This window comes from Merops nubicus, unplaced genomic scaffold (genome assembly GCF_000691845.1).
Source record: "Merops nubicus isolate BGI_N331 unplaced genomic scaffold, ASM69184v1 scaffold28557, whole genome shotgun sequence".
NCBI classification, from domain to species: domain Eukaryota; kingdom Metazoa; phylum Chordata; class Aves; order Coraciiformes; family Meropidae; genus Merops; species Merops nubicus.
The window spans coordinates 713-22,546 of record NW_008621490.1 but is presented as its reverse complement, the minus strand read 5'-3'; the positions used below and the strand labels follow the sequence as shown (position 1 = coordinate 22,546).

Genomic DNA, 21,834 nt, shown 5'->3' with positions numbered 1-21,834 from the left:
TTCCTTGGAGTGAGGATTTCTACAGCAAACGAATTGGTATGGAGGTAGAGGTGTGTAGCTTTAAACTGAAGGTGGCAATCACTCTGCTCTTCCTGCCGTTGCCAATTACCTCCTAAAAACTGTAGTTAAAGAAAGGCTTGGGGAATCTGACTTTAATTCCCAGATACAGTGCTTTGCTTCCTGGCTCTAAAATGAATGGACAAGAACCATACGAATTCAGACAAAACAAATGTTACTTACTGGGAGGGTTTAGGAAACAAGAATTTATTATAACCTCAAAGAAAACCCCTACTTTGTCAGTGGGCTGTATTTAAATGTCCACTGGCTGTTTTCCTTCTGCATTTCTCCTTAATGGATTCAAGTGTTCTATGCTAAATAGTACGCAGCAGAAATAGCCATCCTGACAGAGCTTTTTTTTTACATCAAGGCTTCAAAATTTCAACAAAGTTAAACATTATTTAGATATAACAATTATTTTACAAAGACTACTTTTAACATGAGCAGGCCACCCACCGTGTTGACTGGGGAAAATGGCATGCGAGCCACCCAGCGAGACTGGGGAGCTTTTTTCATCTTTGCTTAAAGTATAGTCACTAGACCAGATAATGTAGAAACTTCTACACGCAACGATCAAAAAGGCTGAAACAGTTCCACTTTTATTTTTTTTTTGGTTAATTAAAAATAAGTCAGGAGTTGAGAAATGCAAATATTCACAGGCGATGTAAATCTTCCCTACTATAACTGAAATTCTGTGTTAGGAAATAAGCCTTATTACAAAATGGAATGCTTTTTAGTCTGGAAAGAAAAGGGTTTAAGGCTCTATTTAATGTATTTATTGAAGAATATTCACAAGTAGTATAGAAACTTCATTGCATGAAATTGTTGACCGAGGCTTGGTCCTGTATGTGGCAAAGACTTTTAATGCAATGTGAGGACAATTTGTGCTTGTTCTGCTGCAGTCACTGGCTAGTTAGAGTGTTTTCAGTCGTGCCATTGTCTCTGACTTAATCATCAGTGTTTGTAAGTGACTCAAAGCTCAAATATGGTTAAGGATTTTTAAGGCTTAATTTGAAAACACACAAAAAATGTTTGCAAAACCCGGTGATAACCCTTAAATCTGTGACGTTAATTAATGTCATGAAATTATACTTTTCTAAAAGGAAAACTTCGTATGAGTTCTTCCATATCCTGAGATGCATAATTTAGTTGTAAAATGTAGATCTGGAGCCAAAGCAAACTATAAAATATCTGCAGCAAAGTGAAGCGTTTGGAACGGGGAGAAGTGATTGTTTTTAATTGCACAGGGGTCTTGCCACATTAAAATGCTAAGTGGCTCGCTTTGAAATCAGATTTCAGCAGTTGTAAAACGTTAACACAGTTCAACAAAAAGGTATCAAAGTTTAGCACTAATTACTCATTGGCTCTAAAAAAAGACCCTAAATGACTCCTTAAAATGAGGGAAGTCTGTATGCCCTTTGAACTGTTTGCTTACTCTCCTTGTGCTGATTTTCATCCCCGTTGAAACAGGAGCCAGTAACACAGCAGATACCTTGTTCCAGGAGGTGCTGGGCCGCAAGGACAAAGCTGATTCCACGAGAAACGCACTTAATGTTCTCCAGCGCTTTAAATTCCTTTTCAACCTGCCCCTGAATATTGAAAGAAACATCCAGAAGGTACAGTCCTTTCAAAACACTTTTTGCTGAAATTAGCTTATTGCCTTGTTCTTGACAAATATAAATGTTTGTTGTTTGTCTGTGTTTTGTTTTTTAAGGGTGATTATGATGTGGTTATTAATGACTACGAGAAAGCCAAGTCACTCTTTGGAAAGACAGAGGTTCAAGTGTTCAAAAAATGTAAGAGATGAGTTCTGTTATTTGCTTCTTTTGTGTTTTGTAACTTAAAGGCTAAAAAGTACATGTTAGTTTAAAGAGCTTTATGTGGGTTTTACGTGGATTTTAACCTATAGAGATTATGGATTTGTAGGAACCAATTACTTTAAGCAGTATTTTTGGCAAGTTTTCCCAGTGAGGTATGTAGTACAAAAAGTGAAATCACAGCCAGTTTTATTTATTCATTAAGGGTTACTATTACTGGACAACAAAAAAAGTGTTACAGTAATTAAAGTGTGACTTTGGTTATCTCTTATGTGCATATTTTTGGAAAGACTTTGAAGTCCAATTTTTTCTTTTTGTAGAATGGTCATATACAAAATTTTCAGATGTGACATGTTATAAAATGAGCTCTATTGATTCCCACATTAACTCCAGAGGTGTCTGGTGTCCTAGAAAAATAACACAACTGTCAGCTCATACCACTGCTGAAGGCACACGTTGGATTTATTTCCTCTCCCTGCTCCTAGATTATGCTGAAGTTGAAACCAGAATTGAAGCTCTGAGAGAACTTCTGCTGGAGAAGCTGCTTGAAACTCCGTCGACGCTGCACGATCAGAAGCGTTACATCAGGTATTGTCTGACTGGTGTTGGGTCTCTCTGGACTCTGTCCCCTAAATAGCACTGTGACTGGTTTTACTGGGGTTCCACACTAATTATAAAGCTGTGAAGTATCTTGAGGTTTTATGGTTGTATAAATAATGGCAGTGGATTGGTACTTGATTGTTTATTAAATGACTGAAAAATCGGTTTTGAATGACAACACTTTAGTGAAGGGTAATTGAGAATGAATATAATTTTTTAAAATCTTTGAGGCACATTTATAGTCTGTCACTTCCTGTGAACCACCATAGTGCAACCTATGTCTGAAATGATCACTCACAGTTTGAAAATAGATTCCTTATGAGCTTGTCTTACACTTCAGCTTGACTTGCTGTTGAAATGACATCATCCTCAGTCAGATAATAAGGAGGTTTTAACCCAGACTGTCATTTCATTTTGGTTTTGGCTCTTTTACTACTCAATCTAAATAATTCCTTTATTTCATGAACATGAACCAGTTCCCCAGTTTTCTTTGAAATGCCTTGATTTTTTTTGTCATTCTCAAAGCTGCTTTAAAGTCTGTGGCCATACTGACATGAGTTGGTTGGACCTTCTTCTACTGGTAGACTGCAAGTTAATTTATGGTCCTTGGAGCCAAACTTGAGAGCACCCTGGAACATTTTATGGCTTTAGTTGGAAAGCTTTGGAGATTTGGACATTACTAGGGCTCCTGTGTGGCTTGCCATTTTCAGTGCTTTGTTGGTTATCTTTGAGATGCAGCCCACGTGCTCTGTGAGAAGCAGCCTTGCCCTCCTGCCACCTGCCTGAGGTCTCTGGTGTTTGCACACTCAGCTGGCCCCCTCTCCCAGGACAAAGGGCAGTGTTGGTACCTGAAGTCCTCTCATGTCATTGATGTGGTTTATAAGGACAGTGCCCAGTGTAGGTTTATGTGGAGTGCTTCTCACCCTGGGTGCCACACAGATAGACCTGTCGGTTGGAACTGCTGCTTGAGGGGCGTAGTTCAGCGGTTTGTGTCTCTGAAGAAGGCACCACTGTTTCCTTTCTGTCTCAGTCCTGAAAACCTTAAATACCAGCTTCTTTGAGCCACATCGTATGACCTCTTCTAAGGATTCTTGGGAAGAATCAGAGTCTGATTCTGGGGTTTGGGGGTTCTTTTTTGTTGTTACTCTCTAGCCCCTTACCTTGCAGTGCTGAATCTTTAAAAATATCCCAGCCTAAGGCAGACTGTGTCAGGGTAACTCCCAAATGCATCCCATATGTAGAACAGCATAGTGAAAGAGAGCAGGGAGTGGACAAATCTGGAATAATTTAGTTCTAATGAATTAACAGAATCTCACTGTACAAAGCAATTAAATTAGTTTCACTGCTATAATCACTAAATTTTCTGGAGGGTGTAGAGAAAGCTCTCTTCAGAGCACTTCAGCTAAGAGGCAATTGGTAAAATCCAAATTGTAAAATTATTTGTGTAGAACCTGCTATTTTCCAGAGGTTTTTTTTTTTTTCCCTTTATATATTGGGTTTGTGTGTCTCTGATGTCTAAAGCTGAGCAAAACTTGATATACTGTTGGTCTCTCCCTCAGATATTCAATGTTTATAATTAGGCTTCAACTGGTATTTTCTTCTCATGTTATTATGGTATTTACAGTGATAATTAATTTATGCTGTACAGAAACACTTTGCCATATCCCTTAGCAGCCAAGCAGATATATTTTTCCCGAGGTTTTGGTTGGCTGGGGTGTTTTTATTTTGTGTCTAAGCAAAGGCTGAAGTCTCCCTTAGCACGAAGGAAGGGCTGGAGTTTGTAATTTATAAATGTCACCCTGTCAAAACGGTTGGTTGTGTAATATTCCCATCCAACCCACCCTACTTTGGCAGTTTATTTTTTGTTCAGGTACTGCAGACAGTTCTCAAAGAAGACAGGATTTTGCAACACAGTCCTAATTCACGTTAGGTATTTTTGTAGTAATGCAGCTTCTGTGAAGGCCTCAAACATTCCCTGCACTGCTGCAGGTCATAAATCAGTGTACTTCACCTTGAGCATCTTTAGTTTTGTAATCTGCCCAGAGTCTCGTTAACACAGAACGTAAATGGAGCACATTGAGTAGCAGAGCAGCTGCTGCTTGCTGAGAATACTCTTTTGAGAGTTCTGTTGTCAGATCATCTTGAGTGCCACACGTTAGACTATGGCACTTCTGTGTTCTCTTCAAAATCACACCAGCTGGTTTCTCATACCTCTCCCCCTAACGACAGAGGATGTTTTGCTTCTGCCTATTAGAAGTCTCAATCCTTTCCATCATCTCTCCCCTCATGGTTTTTTTTTCAGACTGTTTGTGGACATCCTAAGGGGAAAAAAACAAAACAAAATGAAAACCAAACCCCTTAAGGAGCTGGGTTTGCATTTGTTTGCGTAAGCTTGTGCTAAAATTAACGAGCCACCAAAAATTAATTCCTTCTGTACTTGTTAATGTTACATGATGATACGATCAGGACACATAAAGTGGGAAGAAAAATACCACATTTTGTGTGTTTGAGATGTCATCACTGATTCCAAGGGCAACAAGAAGTATTGAACTGCAGCCTTGACAGATACAGAGCTTGGTTTCCCAAGTACTTCACTAGAGACACAACTGAAAATACATATTAATGTGATATTAAATATATATGGTGTTGTTTATTTCTACAAGTTTTTAAATGGAATTTTTCTTCACTGAATGAGGACAGGAGAATGCAAAGTTTGTGTTTGCGTTGGGTCTGAGTGTGTCTTAACAACTATTCCATAATTTTTGAAGCTGCGTTAAAAAAGTATTTCTTGGTCCATCTTTGGTCTGTTTTAATGAGGCCTTCAGTGTGTCAAGTCAGAGCTGTGATTTTTGGACTGGGTTTTACAGATATCTTTCTGATCTTCATGCGCCTGGGGACCCTGCTTGGCAGTGCATTGGTGCTCAACATCAGTGGATTCTGCAGCTCATGCACAACTGTAAGGAGAGCTATGTGAAGGAACAAAAAGGCAAGCACATATTTTTGTTTTATGTATATTTGACATCTAGGAATTTGGCATTGCCTTTTATTTGACAAGTTTTAGTGTACAATTGATATTTGGGTTTTTTTTCCCCATCAATTTTGATAGCTTTGTACAGAGCCTGAATACTGACTTGTAGTTTTTTCTTTATTCTATTACAAAAACAAAACAGCAGTTGGAGTTTTCTTTTTGTTTAACTTACGACTTTTAAGCTCTTTACATAGAGGAAAAGCATTAAATTTCAATCATTTATCTCAAGTTTGCTGTCCTCTGGAAATAGTTCTTTGAGGTCACATGAAGTTTGGATTGCTGTCTGAATCTGTCAGATTCCTCTGCCACAAGATCCACTGTTAGTAGGTGGGTGCTCAGGACGTGGGGGCACCGTGTGTTGAATGTGATGCAGTGGGTGATAACGTGGTGCTCTCTTGTTTTGGAGAAATGGGATATTTACACATTAAGATCAGGCAGAATCCTTGTGTTCTGTCACTGCCAGTACTGCTCCTCAGAGAAGACAAATGTCCTGCTGTGAGGTGGGGCAGCAACCTTCCTACCGGCCAGTGGGATCCAGCCCATCAGCCTGGTTTCAAAAGGGAGTGGGTGGGAGGCTCTTGGCCTGGCACTGCTAGCAGTAAAATCCAAAAGCTGGATTTCCAGATGAGAGAACACTGGGCAGAGCCTTCTTTCTGAAGGAGTATTATGGACTTTGCTGTGTTGGAACCTGGCCACTCGTGGCTTACAGGTGCCTCCCCTGCTGGGTGCTGCTGCCTGTGTCCCCCAGACCCAACGGGGTGTTCTCTGCTGAGTGGGAGCTGCTGCAGAAATGTGCTGTAGAGTCACTGCAGGAGCTTACACTCTTCAGCAGAGGTTCCATCCTCGGGCCCAGAGTTCACAGGGTGCGTCGCCTGTGGCAGAGATGTCAGGAAGCTTTGGAGTGCACAGAGCATCTTTGTTCCACAGCAGGCTGGGAAGGGCTGGGGGACCAGCTGGCCTCCAGCTTGGTTTCTTGGCCTCTAGGTCAAAATTCAGAATGTTTCCAAAACCTCCCTGTGTGCCCTCCTCATCAAACCCCTGAGGCACCAGCACCCCAACATACAGCTATCAGGAGCAAAACTCACTTGTAAAAACAGCCCTGGTTAACAATTCTAGCCTTTCTTTCCCTCCTCCACTTGCAGAATGTTATATAGCCTCCTCTCAGCTTCCTAGCAAGAAAATTAGGGACATGAAGATACCAAGTGCTCGAGGCTTTTTTGTTCGAATAGTCTCAGATTTTTATATGCAGTCTCCACTAAGTGAAAGGGAAATGTGTCTAAATTTCTAGGCTTGTCTGAAAATCTCAACCTGTTTGGTGTTTTTCTTGCAACTAATCTGCTTACCTCAGCCTAAATATCAAAGGGGCTCTTATGTTAGCAGCTTTGTTTGGCTCACAGAAGAGGAAATTTAAGTAACTCAAATGCCCAGTAAATGCATGTATGAATAACTAATATTTAGTGCTTGTATGAAACAAATGCTAATATATTACCACTTATATTAAAGAGCCCACTGAATTTCAGCAACTTTCTTCCAGCCTTTTATGGGATCCTTATTATGTAGTTTTTTTGTACAGATTGTGAAATACTCAAGAATTGATCCTAGTTGATGGAATTTCTCACGTACTATCTAGCAGGAGAAAAGGAGGCTGCTAAACATGATTTTTCCTTTCCATAGATGTTTAATTTTGGCATACACCAAATGGGAGAAGGAAAAAAAGAGCTCAGAAGAATAGGTTTGAACTGCCAAGTACAATGCTGATTGTGATCAGAGACATGGAATGTATTTTAATCTACTTTAATAGATGTATGCTTTTCAAAGAGGAAAAATGTGGGGTTTCACTCAAATGTCAGATTGGTTGTGCAGGACTTCAAGGAATCTAATCAACTGAAAGAAGTTAGAAATGTGGTTTATATGTTCATAAATTCACAGGTTACTTGGAAGAGAAAGTGGTAATAAATTTTCAAATGTTAAAGTCCTCCACTCTAAAACATGCCTCTAAAAAAGATTCTTTTGTATAGCAAGCATTTGGAGGAAGAAGTGGGTCATAAGGCTGAGGGTGCTCTAATGAAAATGGGTTTAAAACTTTTTCTAGGTTTCCCTTTTCAACAGGGATAGCTGACACTGTTTCTAGCAGATGTTCCCAGTAGTTTCTGCAGGCTGTGTGTGCTGGGGGAAGCAGACAGCAATTACAGCTCCACCGTGGGCACACCCACAGCTTCTGCCTCTTCTGACCTTAGTTCTGCTGACTGTGGATCTGGGGGGTCAAACTGAGTCAAAACTTTCCAGCATAGTAAACTTAAACCTGGGTAGCAGATTGTGTCTATTTTTGCATCTCTGCACAGTTTGTTAACTTCCAGCTCAGTTTGTGCCAAAGTGTTCTGCTGCTTTTTTATTGGTGTTCCAAGCAGAGCACAGCTCTGAGTCACTACACGTGAATTTCACTCCCTGAAAGGGATTTAGAGTTAGACAAAAGCTTTTGCCTTTCTTACTTGGAAAAGTCTTTTTTTGAAAACTGTTGGACATTCTGGAGAGGATTTTTGTAGCTGATTGTCAAACAGTAAACACTCTCAAAGAACTTACTTGCTGGCTATGTTGTGTTCAGGAAGAGGAGGTTAACATTGCAATAATTTGATAAACAAGCTAAAAAACAGAGCAAACTGAAGTGTAAGGAGAACTTAATCCAAATTCAGTCACTGATATGACAAACCAACCATGCCCTCTGTGGGACAGAATTGTTGCAGTTCTCTCCACACTACTAGGAGGCTGACCCTTTAGTCATTACAGGTTAAATAATTTCATTCTCTTACACAGAAATAGCACCTTCTTCTATCTTTAAGAGGTTCAGGGACCTATCATTTCATACAGACCACTAGAAATGGCAGCCAGGACAAATCCCCAATGTTGGCAATAAGCAAATCTACTTTTCTACATCCTCTGTAGGTTCTTTATCTGATGATTGCACTCCTATTAAGAACTGAACTTCCTAGGTCTCCTAAGCAGAGCTGAAGAGTGGAGTGAGCCAGTAAACATGCTGAGGGGCTTGAAAGTGCTATCAGAAAAGTGTGTGTTAAAAATATATTTAAATACATGTTTGTTTTGGTTTTATATCTAAATATATGTTTTGATCAAAGTGTGAATCTTCCCCATTCAGTAGTCCTATCATATGAAAAGTTAAAAAAACCATAAGCCTCTGTGCATGGTTGTTACTAGAGATTAACTCTGTTTTGTGGAAATACTCTGCAGTTGTAAGTGTGTCCTAAACTGTGGAGTATCATAGCAGGGTACAGTCTATGGCCCAGCCCGAGGGCAGAAACTGTGGCAGGTTCACAGGGCTGTCATGGTCTTGGAGTTCTCTCCTGGAAGTTGTTTCAGGGGTTAGCAGAAGTCCTACGTGTTTCAAGTACTGTCTGTTTTCATTTAATCCAATTTGTGTTGATATGATTTCCAAAAACTGGAAGTTATATCAGGCTGTGCTGAGCTTTGTCAGATAATTTGGCAGTGTCACTTCAAGGCTGACAAGTGCCAACAGCAAATTACTCAGTTGGATCTTTCCTTTGATTTAATAGACAATCATTAATCGTTGAAGATGGAGTAATGTGATCATTGGTTACTTGGTTACATTTATTCTGATGGGTACCAGTAGGATGGGGAGTTTTCTCAAGTCCTGTGTATGAAATGCTTCACAGCAGCATTTTGGAGCATGTTTCCCTTGAGGAATATCTGTGTGTATATTAACTTACTGCTTCCCTTCAATCTAATCAACCCTGTTGGGTTGCTGATTAGTCTTGAATTCTGTAGCTGAATGTTTGATTACACACTCAGATGTGGCTGTTGTTACTCTCCCATCCTTGATGACAGCAGAGCAGAATTCTTCCTCCTCTGAAGTGTGAGCAGCCAGGACAGAGACCAAAGAGCGTGGCCAAAGTCAGAGTGGAAGCAGGAGGTGGTGCAGGGGATGCCCAAATCATAAAGCTCCCCATCTCCTGTCCTTACCTTAAGCCATGCTGCTTCTCTGGTCTTCAGATTCTTCCTTTAAAGGTGCAGCCATGGATGCTGGAGCTCTGGCTCTGCTGACATAGTAATGCTTGTAAATACATGGATTTATTATATTTTCTGTTTAAAGTATCTGCCTTACTAATGGAAGAGGCAGTTGTGCTCTATTTGGTTTTAAGCCTTTCTTTTTGTGTGTGGTTATGGAGTTATTCCCTGGAGCACTGATGGATTCCTCTATAAATCTGATCACACCCCAGTGTTGCTGCCTGCTGGAAGCACCTGGAGTAGGCAAAACCACTTTGCTGCTGTTGCTGCATGTGGAGATACGTTAGAGAGAGGGGGATGCACAGATGAGACTGCACAGATGGGAAACAGCATTTTTGGAGGCTCTGAATGTAAAGCTCGATAGGGAAGAGCACTGTGCTCACTCAAAACAGTATTTCTTAACTCTCCAGCTAGAGATAGTTGTATTTTATTATTAAATGTGCTGTATTTTATGCCTTGTATTGGCTAAGGTCTGAATTGCTGCTTCTGAACGTTGAACTGAAGATTAGAAGAAGACTTTCAAACCTGGTACCTGGATACTAAACGCTTTCCTTCAATTAAGATTTTCCATATTTGTGACTTTTAACTTTACTTGAGAACTCCCCTATTATTAGGGCATAACTGTAGTTTTTCACTGTAGTTTATGCTTCTCAGACTTTCTGGAGTACAGGAAACATGGGGGATATAATGATGTAAAATGACGTGAAAATAAATGTAAATAAATGGGGTTTAGTTATAAATCTGCCTGGGGCACTGGGCAGATAGCCAAAATGAGTGTAAGCCAGGGGATCCTGAAGCATCAGTGAGTGTCAGGGGAAGGAGCTCTGGATGTGAAGACTGCTCTCTGTGTGGCCAGTGGGTGTTTGCTTAGCCTTGATAGGTTTTGTGATCCTTTGAGCTGAGATGGGTCAGGGCTGTGATCGTGACCCTCCCACTGGCTGGAGCTCTGCATTTAACAGCTCCTGCTGAGATTGGGTGTCATACTGTTCCAAATAATCCATCTGTTAGTGCCCTTTAGGAACTACAGCTGTCAATGGAAGCACTAATGCCACTGCAGGGTGATCTTCCCCTGCCCTTTGGGTTCTGAAATATGTAACAGACATCCTGTTAAGGTTCCCTAGCAGAAGGCAGCTCTCAAACTGGGAGTGTGCCAGTTCAGCCGTCGTGATTTGTGTCGTAGTTCATGTCACAGGAGGGGGCAAATACAACCCAGCATCTTCTGCAGCACTCAGGGGGTGCTGCACAGCTCTGCAGGTACTGCCAAAACCCCGGGCAGGCTGTGTGCCAGGGCAGCAGCTCTATGTGGTGCCTGGTGGAGAGGTGGGTGCTCAGACCCCTGTGGCTCTGCTGTGCCCCAGCGGGGTGCTGTTCCCCTGGCCAGGACTGATCATCTCTGTTAGGTCAGCCAGGCTCGTGGCAAAGGCCCCTCTCGGGCTGGTACCCACCAGCTGGGTCTCCTCCACGGCCTCAGCTTACTGTACATCTGGAAGAAGACTTCTTGCAGCTGGGAGCCATTTCGTGTCTAAACCACATCCCCTGGCCAGAGCAGAAATACCCTTTTGACAGCACATGTCAAGCAAACTCTTAATGGGTTATTAATTAAAAAGAAAAAAGGAATAAAAATTAATCAGTACAAAATTTGACACTGGATTTGTTTTCCTCTTTTACCACCTCTCTCTGTAACTTTGCTGTTGCTTAGAGTTTTTGGTAGCACGTGACATGTTCAGAAGTGCATTCTGATTTTATAGAATACTTTAAATAGCATTTAAAGTATTAAAATAGTATTTTTAATCTTTTAGTATTTTTAGTATTTTATTCAAAGTATTTAAATAGTATTTTTAATGGTTTAGTATTTTTAGCATTTTATTTAAAGTATTTTAAAAAGTATTTAAAGTATTATAAAGACATAAAATATAGTGACTAAGAGGGTAAATCTAGTGGTTGAAAAGCAACACAGGTAGCTTACAATCAAAATTGAACAGATCAATACTGCTGAAGATAAAGCAGAACTCTTCTGTGCCCAGAATTCTGCCTTGGTGCCAAGTCTTTTAAGTCCTTATTTGGGCAATTAAGTAAAAGCAGGTTGTTTTCAACGTTGCTGAAGATCTTAACATCCACTGGTGCATTTTACTAGCCCTAGTAAAATGATGTCATTTTTATTTGCGTGCTGAACTTGAGGTGTTTGGCTCTTGCTTCGGGATTTTTTGGCCCACGCGACCGACAATAAGAGTTGCTCCTTGGCTGTGAGATACTTGGAACACCACTGGGAATAATCGACCCAATTACCCTTTTTGTGGTACCCTGAAGAATAGTTTCAGTATTATTTAGCATAAGGAAGAGTAGCCTTATGATTAAAAGAAAGCATTCTTTTTTAAATGTATTCCAAAAATGGTTTTTCCATACAGTGACGCAGTTTTGCTTTTCTGCACTCATCTCCTGGATAGAAATACAGCTGGTTCTCTTCTTGAGCCTTTAAAAATGTCCAATTCCTAATAAATGTAAGGTTAGAAAGAAAAAGTACTCGAGAGAAAGACTAAAAAGCAGGTTAATTTTTTGGTAATTAATTTCTTGCCTGGCCCAGTGGGAGTCCTGGCGGCGGTGCCCTTGGAGGGACCTGCCCCAGTGCTGTCAGTGCTGGGTCAACTACCCCAGTGGGTGGGCAGGGGCAGCAGGGCCGGGCTGCTGCATGCAGGGAAACTCTCCAAAGGTGGTGAGGAAGCTTGCTGCCCTCCAGGGGGCCTGGGGGCTGGAGATCAACCTTCCTTCCCTGCTGTGGCCTGCCAGAAAACCGCTCTGAGGTGCAGAAAGGGCATGGTAACCTCACCTGGGCACACCTCTGTAGGGGCTTTCAGTTGTCTTTGCCTCGTGTGCATGAGCAAGTCTCTGCAGTGGCTGGTGTTTGACTTACTGTGGAAAATTGCTCTGAAAAACTACTAAAGTTGGTCACTTTAGAGTTTTCTTTGTCACTGCAAAATTTGCTGGCACCTTCTCACTCTCAACAGCTCCCTAAAAGGAACTTGGAGCAATTTTGGGGATCAGTCTCTTCTCCCTGGGAACAAGAGGAAACAGCCTCAAGTTGTGCCAAGGGAAGTTTAGGTTCGAGATGAGGAAAAATTTCATCCCTGAAAGTGCTGTCTAGGGCTGTGCCAGGCTGCCCAGGGCAGTGGTGGAGTCCCCACCCCTGGAGGGGTTTCCAAGCTGTGGAGATGTGGTGTGAGGGACACGGGGCAGTGGGGACCTGGCAGTGCTGGGGAACAGGTGGATTTGATGATCTTAAAGATCTGTTGCAACCAAATTGATTCTAAGCTTCCATATTATCCCCTGATAAACCAGCAGCTTCTGTAGGAAGCTTTAGGTGAGTGTCACTGGTGCTGCACTGGGCTGGCAGATCGTGGGGTGGCTGTGGATGGGGTAAGAAGGGAGGTGAGAGGTGAGGCATGGGGTAAGAAGGGAGGTGAGAGGTGATGCACAGCTCCCACCAGAAACCTCCTCCTGGCAGATGCCCAGGGAGAAACCCAGCAGAGCTGTGCAGTGAGGGGTATTGCAGAGCAGGCTTTGCACTCAGCTTGGGCATCGTTGTGAAAAGAGAAAGTAAAGCTGCTCGTAGACAATTAAATCACTGACTGGTTTGTAGAGCATGGATAAGTCCGCTGTAGGCAAACTCCACCTTAATGGGCTTTTCCAATTCCAGCATGCTGCGTGCAGGTAGCATCTCAAACAAAGGGCCAAGGACCCTTGTGCATGAGGACCAGGTAGCATAAACACAGAGCAGACCTGCCAGGAGGGGTCAGCACAGGTGGCTTTGGGTGCATGGAAAGTGAAAGCACAAATTAAATAACTTACCTCAAAAAAGCATTGTGTTTTTTTTGGTTTTTTTTCTTTTTTTTTGATCCTTGTTTGGGTGAGATCTTGCTGCTCTAGAGCAGAAGAGGCCCCAACAAAAGCATTGAACTATTTATATTTCAAAGAGTATCTGAATGTTTTAACTTCATTCTACATACCTTTAAAATATCTGTGCAGAAGTAGAAACTCAGTAAAATCCTTTAAAAAAAAAAAGAAAAATTTAAAACAATGTTAAAATCTTTATTTGATCTTCTCATGATTTTACAATTGTAAATATAATAAGGCTTTAATTTCACTTCTGGTTTGCCATGACTGTTGGGTGGAAGAAGAGAATACAGCACATTTATTTTCTCTGTGTCTCCTTGGCCAAACACACACTTGGTGTTGGTGTCACTGACAGATACAGTCCATGCAGATGCTCTATTTTGGAAAAAATATGCCTGTGACTTAAAAAATGTAGTATTTTTTTTAAAAAAAAAAAAAAGGAGGATTTGCCAGGAGTGTGTTGTTTGTCCTGTTTATAGAATACCCTAAAACCTGTTAGCACAGTGCAATGTGAATTTCTCTGCAGGACCTGGGGGTGCAGACACAGCACACGAATCCAATACCGAATAGGCAGTAAATCATTATTTGGGTAGTTTATTTAGGTTTGTAAATATTATTGTCTGCAGCCCATGCTAACATTAACTCATTGTGTCACATCGTGGCGCTGGACTTAAGTGCCTGGCTCCAGAGAGGGAGCGAGTTGGGGTGGGAGAAGAACTGTCTGGGAGGCAGCGCTGCCTTTTGTCCCGGACTCACAGGCTGCCGTGCGGGGCTCAAGCGCTATCTCCTGGCCAGGCTGGGTGCAGCCCGTGGGGCTAGTGCAGCCCAGGTGGCTGGTAGCCCGGGGCCCTGGGCTCACTCCTAGCACCAGGCAGACAGTGAGGGCATCAGTCCACAGTGACATTTCTGTTCCTGGCCCAGCCAGGCAGTTTCCAGCTCTACCTCGGGCAAATGGGCTTAATTGAACTAATCCGCCTCAAGATGTTTGGGTAAGTGTGTTTCTCTGTCTTAATTCTGAGGTTTTAGTGGCACTGTCGTTGTTAGAAACCATCTGTTTACAAGAAATTCCTCATATTAACAAGGTGTTGGGAGGGTGAGAGCCTAAGTTCTGTGCAAAGACATCAAAAAGGGAAATTTTGGTGTATTGTGGCTTTTCCCAAATGCAGTGTTCTGTGAAGACAGCGTTGCTGCACTTCGGGGGCTTTTGCTTTGCCTTTGTGTTTGCTTTTCTTTTTTTAGCATATATTTTAACTAGGAATGCCTCTGACAATTCTGTCCTTGGCACATATTTTTTGTCACCCAAATAAAATACAGATATGTAGAATCTCATGAGTTAAATTCTTATGTAAGCCCAAGAACAATGCGAGTCCCTGAAAATTTCTCAGGATCTTCTGTTCAATTTTGGTGTTATTCTGGGTGGGTTCTCTGTAAGATATTGAATGTGTGCTTATTTTCACCTGGAGAGGAAGAGTTTTTGGTGTGTGTTTACTTCATTCTGCAGGCTTGCTGGAATGTTTTTGCAGAAGTTAATGTTTTATATTTGTATGAATTAAGGTATGGTTTAGCAGTCTGCTGTGTTTAAATCACAGCTGCAGAGGATTTGTCTCCTTCCACAGACCTCAGTTACATGGACATATAGTCTATGTCCATAATTACCTGTTTACACCTGCAGCATACATACCTATTTTAAAAGCCTCTGCTAGCTTTAGGGTTTTTTCCTCATTATTCTGTAGTTTTAGTTCAGATGGAAAAGTTGTTCCCAAAAATCCCTTTCAAAATCATTGTAGAACTTCTCCATGGTGCTGGTGGATAATATACTTCAATCAGTGTAGCAGGGTCCACGTTGCTGAAGACTGGTCAGTTTTCAAGGGGTTGTAAAGATTATTTGGCTTTGATGAGAGGTGCAGGGTGTAGGTGGTGAGCAGGAGCAGCCCAGGCTGCAGGCAGCCCAGCTGGGATGACAGCGCCAGGCAGGGCAGCGTGTCCTGCAGGACTGCCAGCAAACAGAGCTGTTGGCCTGGGAGTTTGGTGATGGGAACAGCCCTGAGGTGAATGGAGGAACCCACGGTCAGCTCCATAGCAACAGTGCCACAGGGAGGCCACAGGAAATATCCTCAGAAGCTGTTAGAGAATGATGGGAGGAAGAAGTTCTCTCAGCGGGAAGCTGTTAGAGAATGATGGGAGGAAGTTCTCTCAGAGTAACTAAATCCCTGTGCCGTCACCTATTGGAAGTCTGTGATATGTGTCAGAGGACTCAGCACTGCTCTGTACACCCCAGCTTTGGAAGTGGGGTGACTGGGTATGTCTCCAGTGCCATACTGGTCTGAGAGCAGCACCAGTTCAGAGTAAACACACTTCAGATGCACTTCACTCTGTGCTGCTCTTGAACCTGAGCATCACGGTGCTGCAGCTGGTGATGGGGACTGTTACTGCCAGATAACTTCTGTATCCCTTCAGAACTGGAGTTCCACGTGCAGTTGGATGCCAGCTGACGTGCAGAACCATGGTAACTTTTTTTCCCCTCTCCTAGGCAACCCGTTGCTCCACAGCCCCATGCTGGACCTTGAGGGGGATGTGCGGCCCTCGCCCATCGGCCACCTCCCTCAGACTGCCTCACTGAAAAGGGGCAGCAGCTTCCAGTCTGGCCGTGATGATGGTAGGCATTGGTTTTACCTGGAAAATAAAGCTGTGGTTCCCTGTGTCCAGTGCGTGGTGTAGCCAAAAAACCCAAACAGAAACCCATGTTCTGTGTCTGTATTTTCCTTGGCTACCAAAATCTTCCTTCTGTGTTGCCATTGCTTACTAAAGGGGTCCTGTGTGGTTTTTTTGCAAGCCAAGAGCAGTTCATAACTGAAATCTACTTCTTAAAATACTCAAAGTAATCTTTTTTTTTTTTCTCCAAAACCAGGATATCTATTTTTTTGGCATATGTAACCACTTATTGCCTCTCCCCTTTTGATGCTGTTGCCCGTTTTGTGTGTGTTTGCTAGCAGGGCTCTCCTTGCATTCACTCCTGTGACTTCATCTATTTGGTCCTTGTTCCCAAAATCTGTAAACCCAGAAAGGGAAGCAAAAGTGTGTGCCTAAGCTTGGGCAGAGTGTCCACAACCAGCCAAGCCCTTCTGTGGCTAAAGTGTCTTCACCACCCTTGTCCAAACACCTTCAGCTGGGGAGTCTTTTAATGGTGACATCACAGGAGATGGAAAACATGTTTTTCACAGGAAAGGACATTTCTTACCTAAGTACTTTTTTACAGAATGTGGGTTTTTATGAAGAACTTTCTGGCTTTGGTCTATAAATATCTGATTGTTTTTTGGGTTTTTTTGAGCAAGAGGAGGAACGGGGGGGAATCTTTCAAGAGTATGGAATGAAGAGTGATGAGAATTGTACCTTCTTGTGCTGCCATGATGTATCTTCTCATGCAAGACAGTTAAATCGTGTCACAGTTTGAGGTTGAATGTTTGTATTTCAAAATATAAATTACACAGACTCTTCAAAAATGTACATGTATCCCAAGTAATCACATTACTGGATTGCTGCTACCTCTTGTCCTCTCTCAGCCCAAAGCCTTGCATGAAGCTGAAGTGGACACAGCAAAACAGTAATACAAGGCAGCAACAAGCTAGGGGTACATTTTTAATTAGTATTCCTTCAAAGCTTTTTAACTTTGCTTTTTCTGTCCCCTCTCCCCCTTCCAGCTTGGCGACAAAAAGCTCCTCAGCAAGTCGTTTTTGTTGAAAAGTTGACAAAACTTGTTGTAAGCCAGCTGCCCAACTTCTGGAAGCTCTGGATTTCCTATGTGAATGGCAGCTTGTTCAGCGAGGTATGGATTCCTCTCTGTCAATGGCTTTTAGGGCACAAAGCTCCAGCATGGTTATGCTTTAAAGTGTTACATTTCACTGGGAGAAGTGATGACAGATTTTAATCAGATTTATAAATCAATATGTAGGCCATTATGTTTGAGAGATGCTGCCTTGACTAGTAAGGTGTCTTGCAATGCAACCTATAGAAGCAGGATGTGTCTTATTTTTAAAAAAAAATAAAAGCATACGATGGAATTGCTTAGAATCCTGCCAGGGATGTGTGTGTCTGTGTGTGCTCCAGATATCTGTGTAGTTCCAGGTCTTACTCACAGCTGACCAGCTGCCCTTCACTGGAAATCTGAAGAAGCTGCAAATTGTGTGATAGAGATAAGTAAGGGACAAAGTCATAAGGAAAAAGAAATACTTGCTTTCTTTGGAACAAGAGTACTCATTTCTGGAGCTTTTAGCTTGTGAAAGTGAGGATAGGTCCAAGACCAGAGTCCAAAATGACCAGGGCTCCAAGTGATTTACAGACACAGCTGTATAGGGGATCTAGTCTGGAAGTGCAGTCAGCAGCAATCATGTCTGCCTCTAGTTGTCCTTCCTCAGATGATCTGGTTTTTACAAATATAATCCAAGAAGCAGGAAAAGAAAGTATCAAACCAAGAAGTTTGTGCATGTAAAATTTCTTTAACTGTTGCTATGTAATCTCATTTGTTGAGTTTGTTTTATCCTGCCATGCTTACAGTGTCCTGCTCTGCTTAAATCCTTCAGTCACCAAACCTACAGTATTCCACTACAAAATTATCCCTAAAGTACAACTGCAGCCATAGAGTTCTACTATTCTTTGCAGCTTTAGTAGAAAATGAAACAAAAACCTTGGGAAAAAGAAGTTTGAAAACTTATTTTGTAATTTTCCTTTTCTCTAACTAAAGATTTAACTAAATCTAACTAAAAATTTCTTAAACTGTCATTCTGCTTATTGCCACTGTCTGTAAATCAGTAGAATGTTTTCCTGTGATGATACTAATAGGTAGGATTTATATATAGCAGCCCTTTATACGTTGAACACCATATACAGAGCATTGTAGCTCCAGTGAAACAGAATCTATTTATGATCCTCATTTTACATGATAAAATCAAAAGAAAGATATGACACTTACTCATAACGTTCAGTGAAGGAAGTAGAATCAAGAATAAACCTTAGTGCTGTTGACTTTCACAAAAATAATTAACTTCATAAGGGAAATGGCAACCTTTCTGTTTGAAAACAGTGCCACTGGAAATTTGACTTTACAAATGCACCTGCTTAAGTTATTTTGATTTTTTTCTTTCTGTGTACAATGAAGAAGCAATTTCCAGAGAAACTGAGACTTGAACTGTAAACAAAGTTGAGAAATTCTGCTCATGAAAATGAGTGCAAGTGGAAAATGCAGTGATCTTATGTCATGTCTGAACAAAACATTGTTTCCATGTATTTGAAAACAAAAAAGCAGGAGGAGGAGGTAGTTTTCCTGTTAGTCTTTACAGTACGTCTGCTTTTGTTGGGTCAGACTCTGAGCTTGTAAGAAATTAAGCCTCGTACACTTGATTTCTTCTGCTCCTGTGGTCCTTATGGAAGCCCCCAAGCTCCTGGGGAGAGAGGAGGGAGGGAGGATGCCCTCAGTTCATTCTGTGCTCTGAGGGGCAGTGCAGGAGGGGTGCTGTGAGCTGGAAGACTGCTTGTAGGTCACCTGAGGATATCACCACATCACATTCAAGAGTCAAGGTTCTTCTATCAGAAACCATACAGATTTTAAATGTCCATTAAGAAACTTCTTTTACCATGTTGCTTGCTATTTATTGTCATTCAGGACAATTGCTCCAGTCTATTAAGAAAAAATCCTGTGACAGTGGTAGAGAGGGGTCATTTCAACTGGCTGCTTCAAGCCTTCGAGGCATTTTACAAACATGGAAAGAAAATTCCCACCTGTTAATTTCACATTTCAAGCTGTATTTTGTCTTATTCAGTTTGTAGGCTTTGGGGGAGGTGTTCGTTTTAGTCTTGAAGGGTTAGCTATAGACCTTAAAATACTGTCAGTTAAAGATTTACGTGGTATTTTCAACAGTTTAAAAAGCTGAGTTCTTTGAATCACTCTAGGTGCAGTCACATACGTGAGGAGCAACCGTTGGTCTTACCACAAGACAGTTTTGGTCTGTCTGTGCAGGAAAGGTTTAGTATTGGTCTTCAGCAAAACCACTAAGAAGAAAGAGAGCTATCAAAGATCTGTGGATTTTTTTTTTTTTCGTTGTTCTTTGATCCAGCTGTAAAAGTGTGAATATTAAGATGCTATGTGAGGTTGAGGGAATGTAGCTTATTTCCTTTTTAAGGCACTAGAAGAGAGAAGTGAATCTCTTACATGCAGTGATAATTCCTGCAGTGTTCTCCTTGTGTGAAACTATAATTCAGAGATTTTAAAAAAGAAATTTAATGGCTACGTATTTTCCAAAACTGTTTGGCAGTTTTGTTGTTGTCCCGTTTCTGCTCACTTCAGATCTTTTAATTTACCTTAAAAATCTGACATGCTTTAGCTAAAGAGGGAATTTGAAAAATACAGCATTTCAAATGAGTGACTTAAAAGTGACCTGCTTCCCTCAGAGAACACTCTGGTGCTGTGGCAGTTCTTGTCCAGTAGATGTTGCTGTACCTACACAGAACAGGAGGTGGGCTGGCTGAAGTTCTGCATCTGCACTGAACACGGGATTTGAAATCACTTTTTCGGTATAATTTACTGTGTTCTCAGTAGACTCCACAGAAGGTTAGAACTGCAAACAGGAAGACTATTAGTCAAACCATGTTTTTCTTCAACTGTAACTGTCTCACGCAAAGAGTACTCGTGTTCCTCGCCTTTCGAAGCAGTGAACAGTCCATGAAGATGCTGATTAAGTTACAGAGTCTCTTTTACACTTAGTTGAACTATTTAAAGAGCATTGCCAACAAAATGCTGTTCCTAAAACCAAACAAAACTAAAACCAAACCTCCCTCAACCCTCCCTCCCACGTTACACTTCCAAATTGTTGCAAGAAGTATCTCCCACTTCCCATCAATGTCCCTCTCTGGGCAGCTTCCATGCTGAGAAAAGAGTTTCCTCATGTAAACTTGATGCACAATTGGACTGTGTACATTTTAGCTCTCACTAACATTGCAGTGAGAAAATGTTGGCCTCATGAAGTTCATATGGCTTGAGCTACTCTGGTGCTTGTCTTTGACTTTTTCTTAAATACATTGTTCCTTGTGACTAAATGTTAGCTCGCTGGCCTGCAGTAAGTAGAATTTATCTGTGTATAAAGTCTTTGCTTATTGAGGTGCCCCGAGTTAGTTTTTATAATTGCATCACAAACTCATCAGTTTTCACTTCTTCACCTTGAAACCCCCTTTTTCAGAATTATTTTAACAGTGGTTATGAGATACTTACACTTTTCAATTTTCTCATTTTCACAAGACTGCTGAAAAATCTGGCCAAATGGAAAGGTCAAAGAAGAATGCTAGACAAAGACAAAATGATTTCAAGGTAAGTTATGGGGAGAAAACCTTGTTTCCTTTCAGCTGTCCTTCATAGCAGGACACTTTAGTGTCACTGCTTCAAAAATCAGATTTCTTAAATCATCTGTCTGCCCTTAAACCTCCTTCTCCTCCACTCTCTACCATGTGGAGCCAGCTGTGAACCATCCATTCCAAGCTGTGCTGTAGAGAAGTACATGGCTGCAAGAACATATTGATAGAGCTTTTTGCTTAATTTTTCATTCCCTTTTTCTGATGCAGAAAATGATTCAGGAAGTGATGCACTCTCTGGTAAAACTTATCCGTGGAGCTTTGCTTCCCTTCAGCCTCAGAGAAGGAGAATCAAGACAGTATGGTGGCTGGGAGATGAAATCTGAACTTTCTGGCCAGTGGCTAACACATGTTATCCAGACTGTAAGGTAAGTGGATCTATGGACCTGCAAAATGATGCTATTCCTGGAGCAGATGTGCTTTAAGACAAATAGTTGTGTTTATTGCATTAAATACTCTGAGTAGTGAGAATGTAGCATTTTCAAAGATAGGGTTACAAAAAAATTACTTCTGTCAGATTGAGGATTTTGTGTGCAAGTGTAACTGATCATGTCTCATGTTATAGCCTTATTACATAACGATATGCTCAATTTTTTCCTTAGCATCTTATGAAAAAGTTTGAATAAAATACTTGTGTGGCACAGCACAAATGCTTCAGGAGTGGAACAGGATTTGATTCTTTAGGGCAGCAAGGAATTACCTGCCTCATTGGCTACACATCTTGCCACCTCTGCCAAACTGGCTGAGAAGCACGTCTCTCTCACTGGAGTATCATTCTTAAATCATAATTTAACTTTAGAGTTGTCTTATGGAATGTGGTACTCTTGCTTATAATGCCATTCTGCTTATAAACATGTTTGTTTGTAAACTTAGTGGTGTGCACGTTGGTAATGACAAAATGTCTCAGTAATACACAGAACTCCATTCTGTATGTATAGAGAGGAGGTAAGAATTGTTTTTATCTTTTGGAAACTTGAGTAATACTCAGATAGGATACTGGGCTTTTTATCA

At 41.4% G+C, this 21,834-nt stretch overlaps 1 protein-coding gene across 1 annotated transcript in view; it reads left to right on the top strand.

Moving 5' to 3' along the window:
- EXOC2 (exocyst complex component 2) overlaps positions 1-21,195 on the top strand; it is a 43,413-nt gene extending 22,218 nt beyond the window's left edge. Inside the window, exons 7-14 of the mRNA XM_008944503.1 lie at positions 1,528-1,673; positions 1,772-1,853; positions 2,360-2,462; positions 5,342-5,460; positions 15,959-16,084; positions 17,127-17,251; positions 20,714-20,782; positions 21,034-21,195. Of these exons, the coding sequence (XP_008942751.1) occupies positions 1,528-1,673; positions 1,772-1,853; positions 2,360-2,462; positions 5,342-5,460; positions 15,959-16,084; positions 17,127-17,251; positions 20,714-20,782; positions 21,034-21,195 (932 nt within the window). The remainder of the gene's footprint in view (positions 1-1,527; positions 1,674-1,771; positions 1,854-2,359; positions 2,463-5,341; positions 5,461-15,958; positions 16,085-17,126; positions 17,252-20,713; positions 20,783-21,033) is intronic.
- Positions 21,196-21,834: the final 639 nt, after the last annotated feature.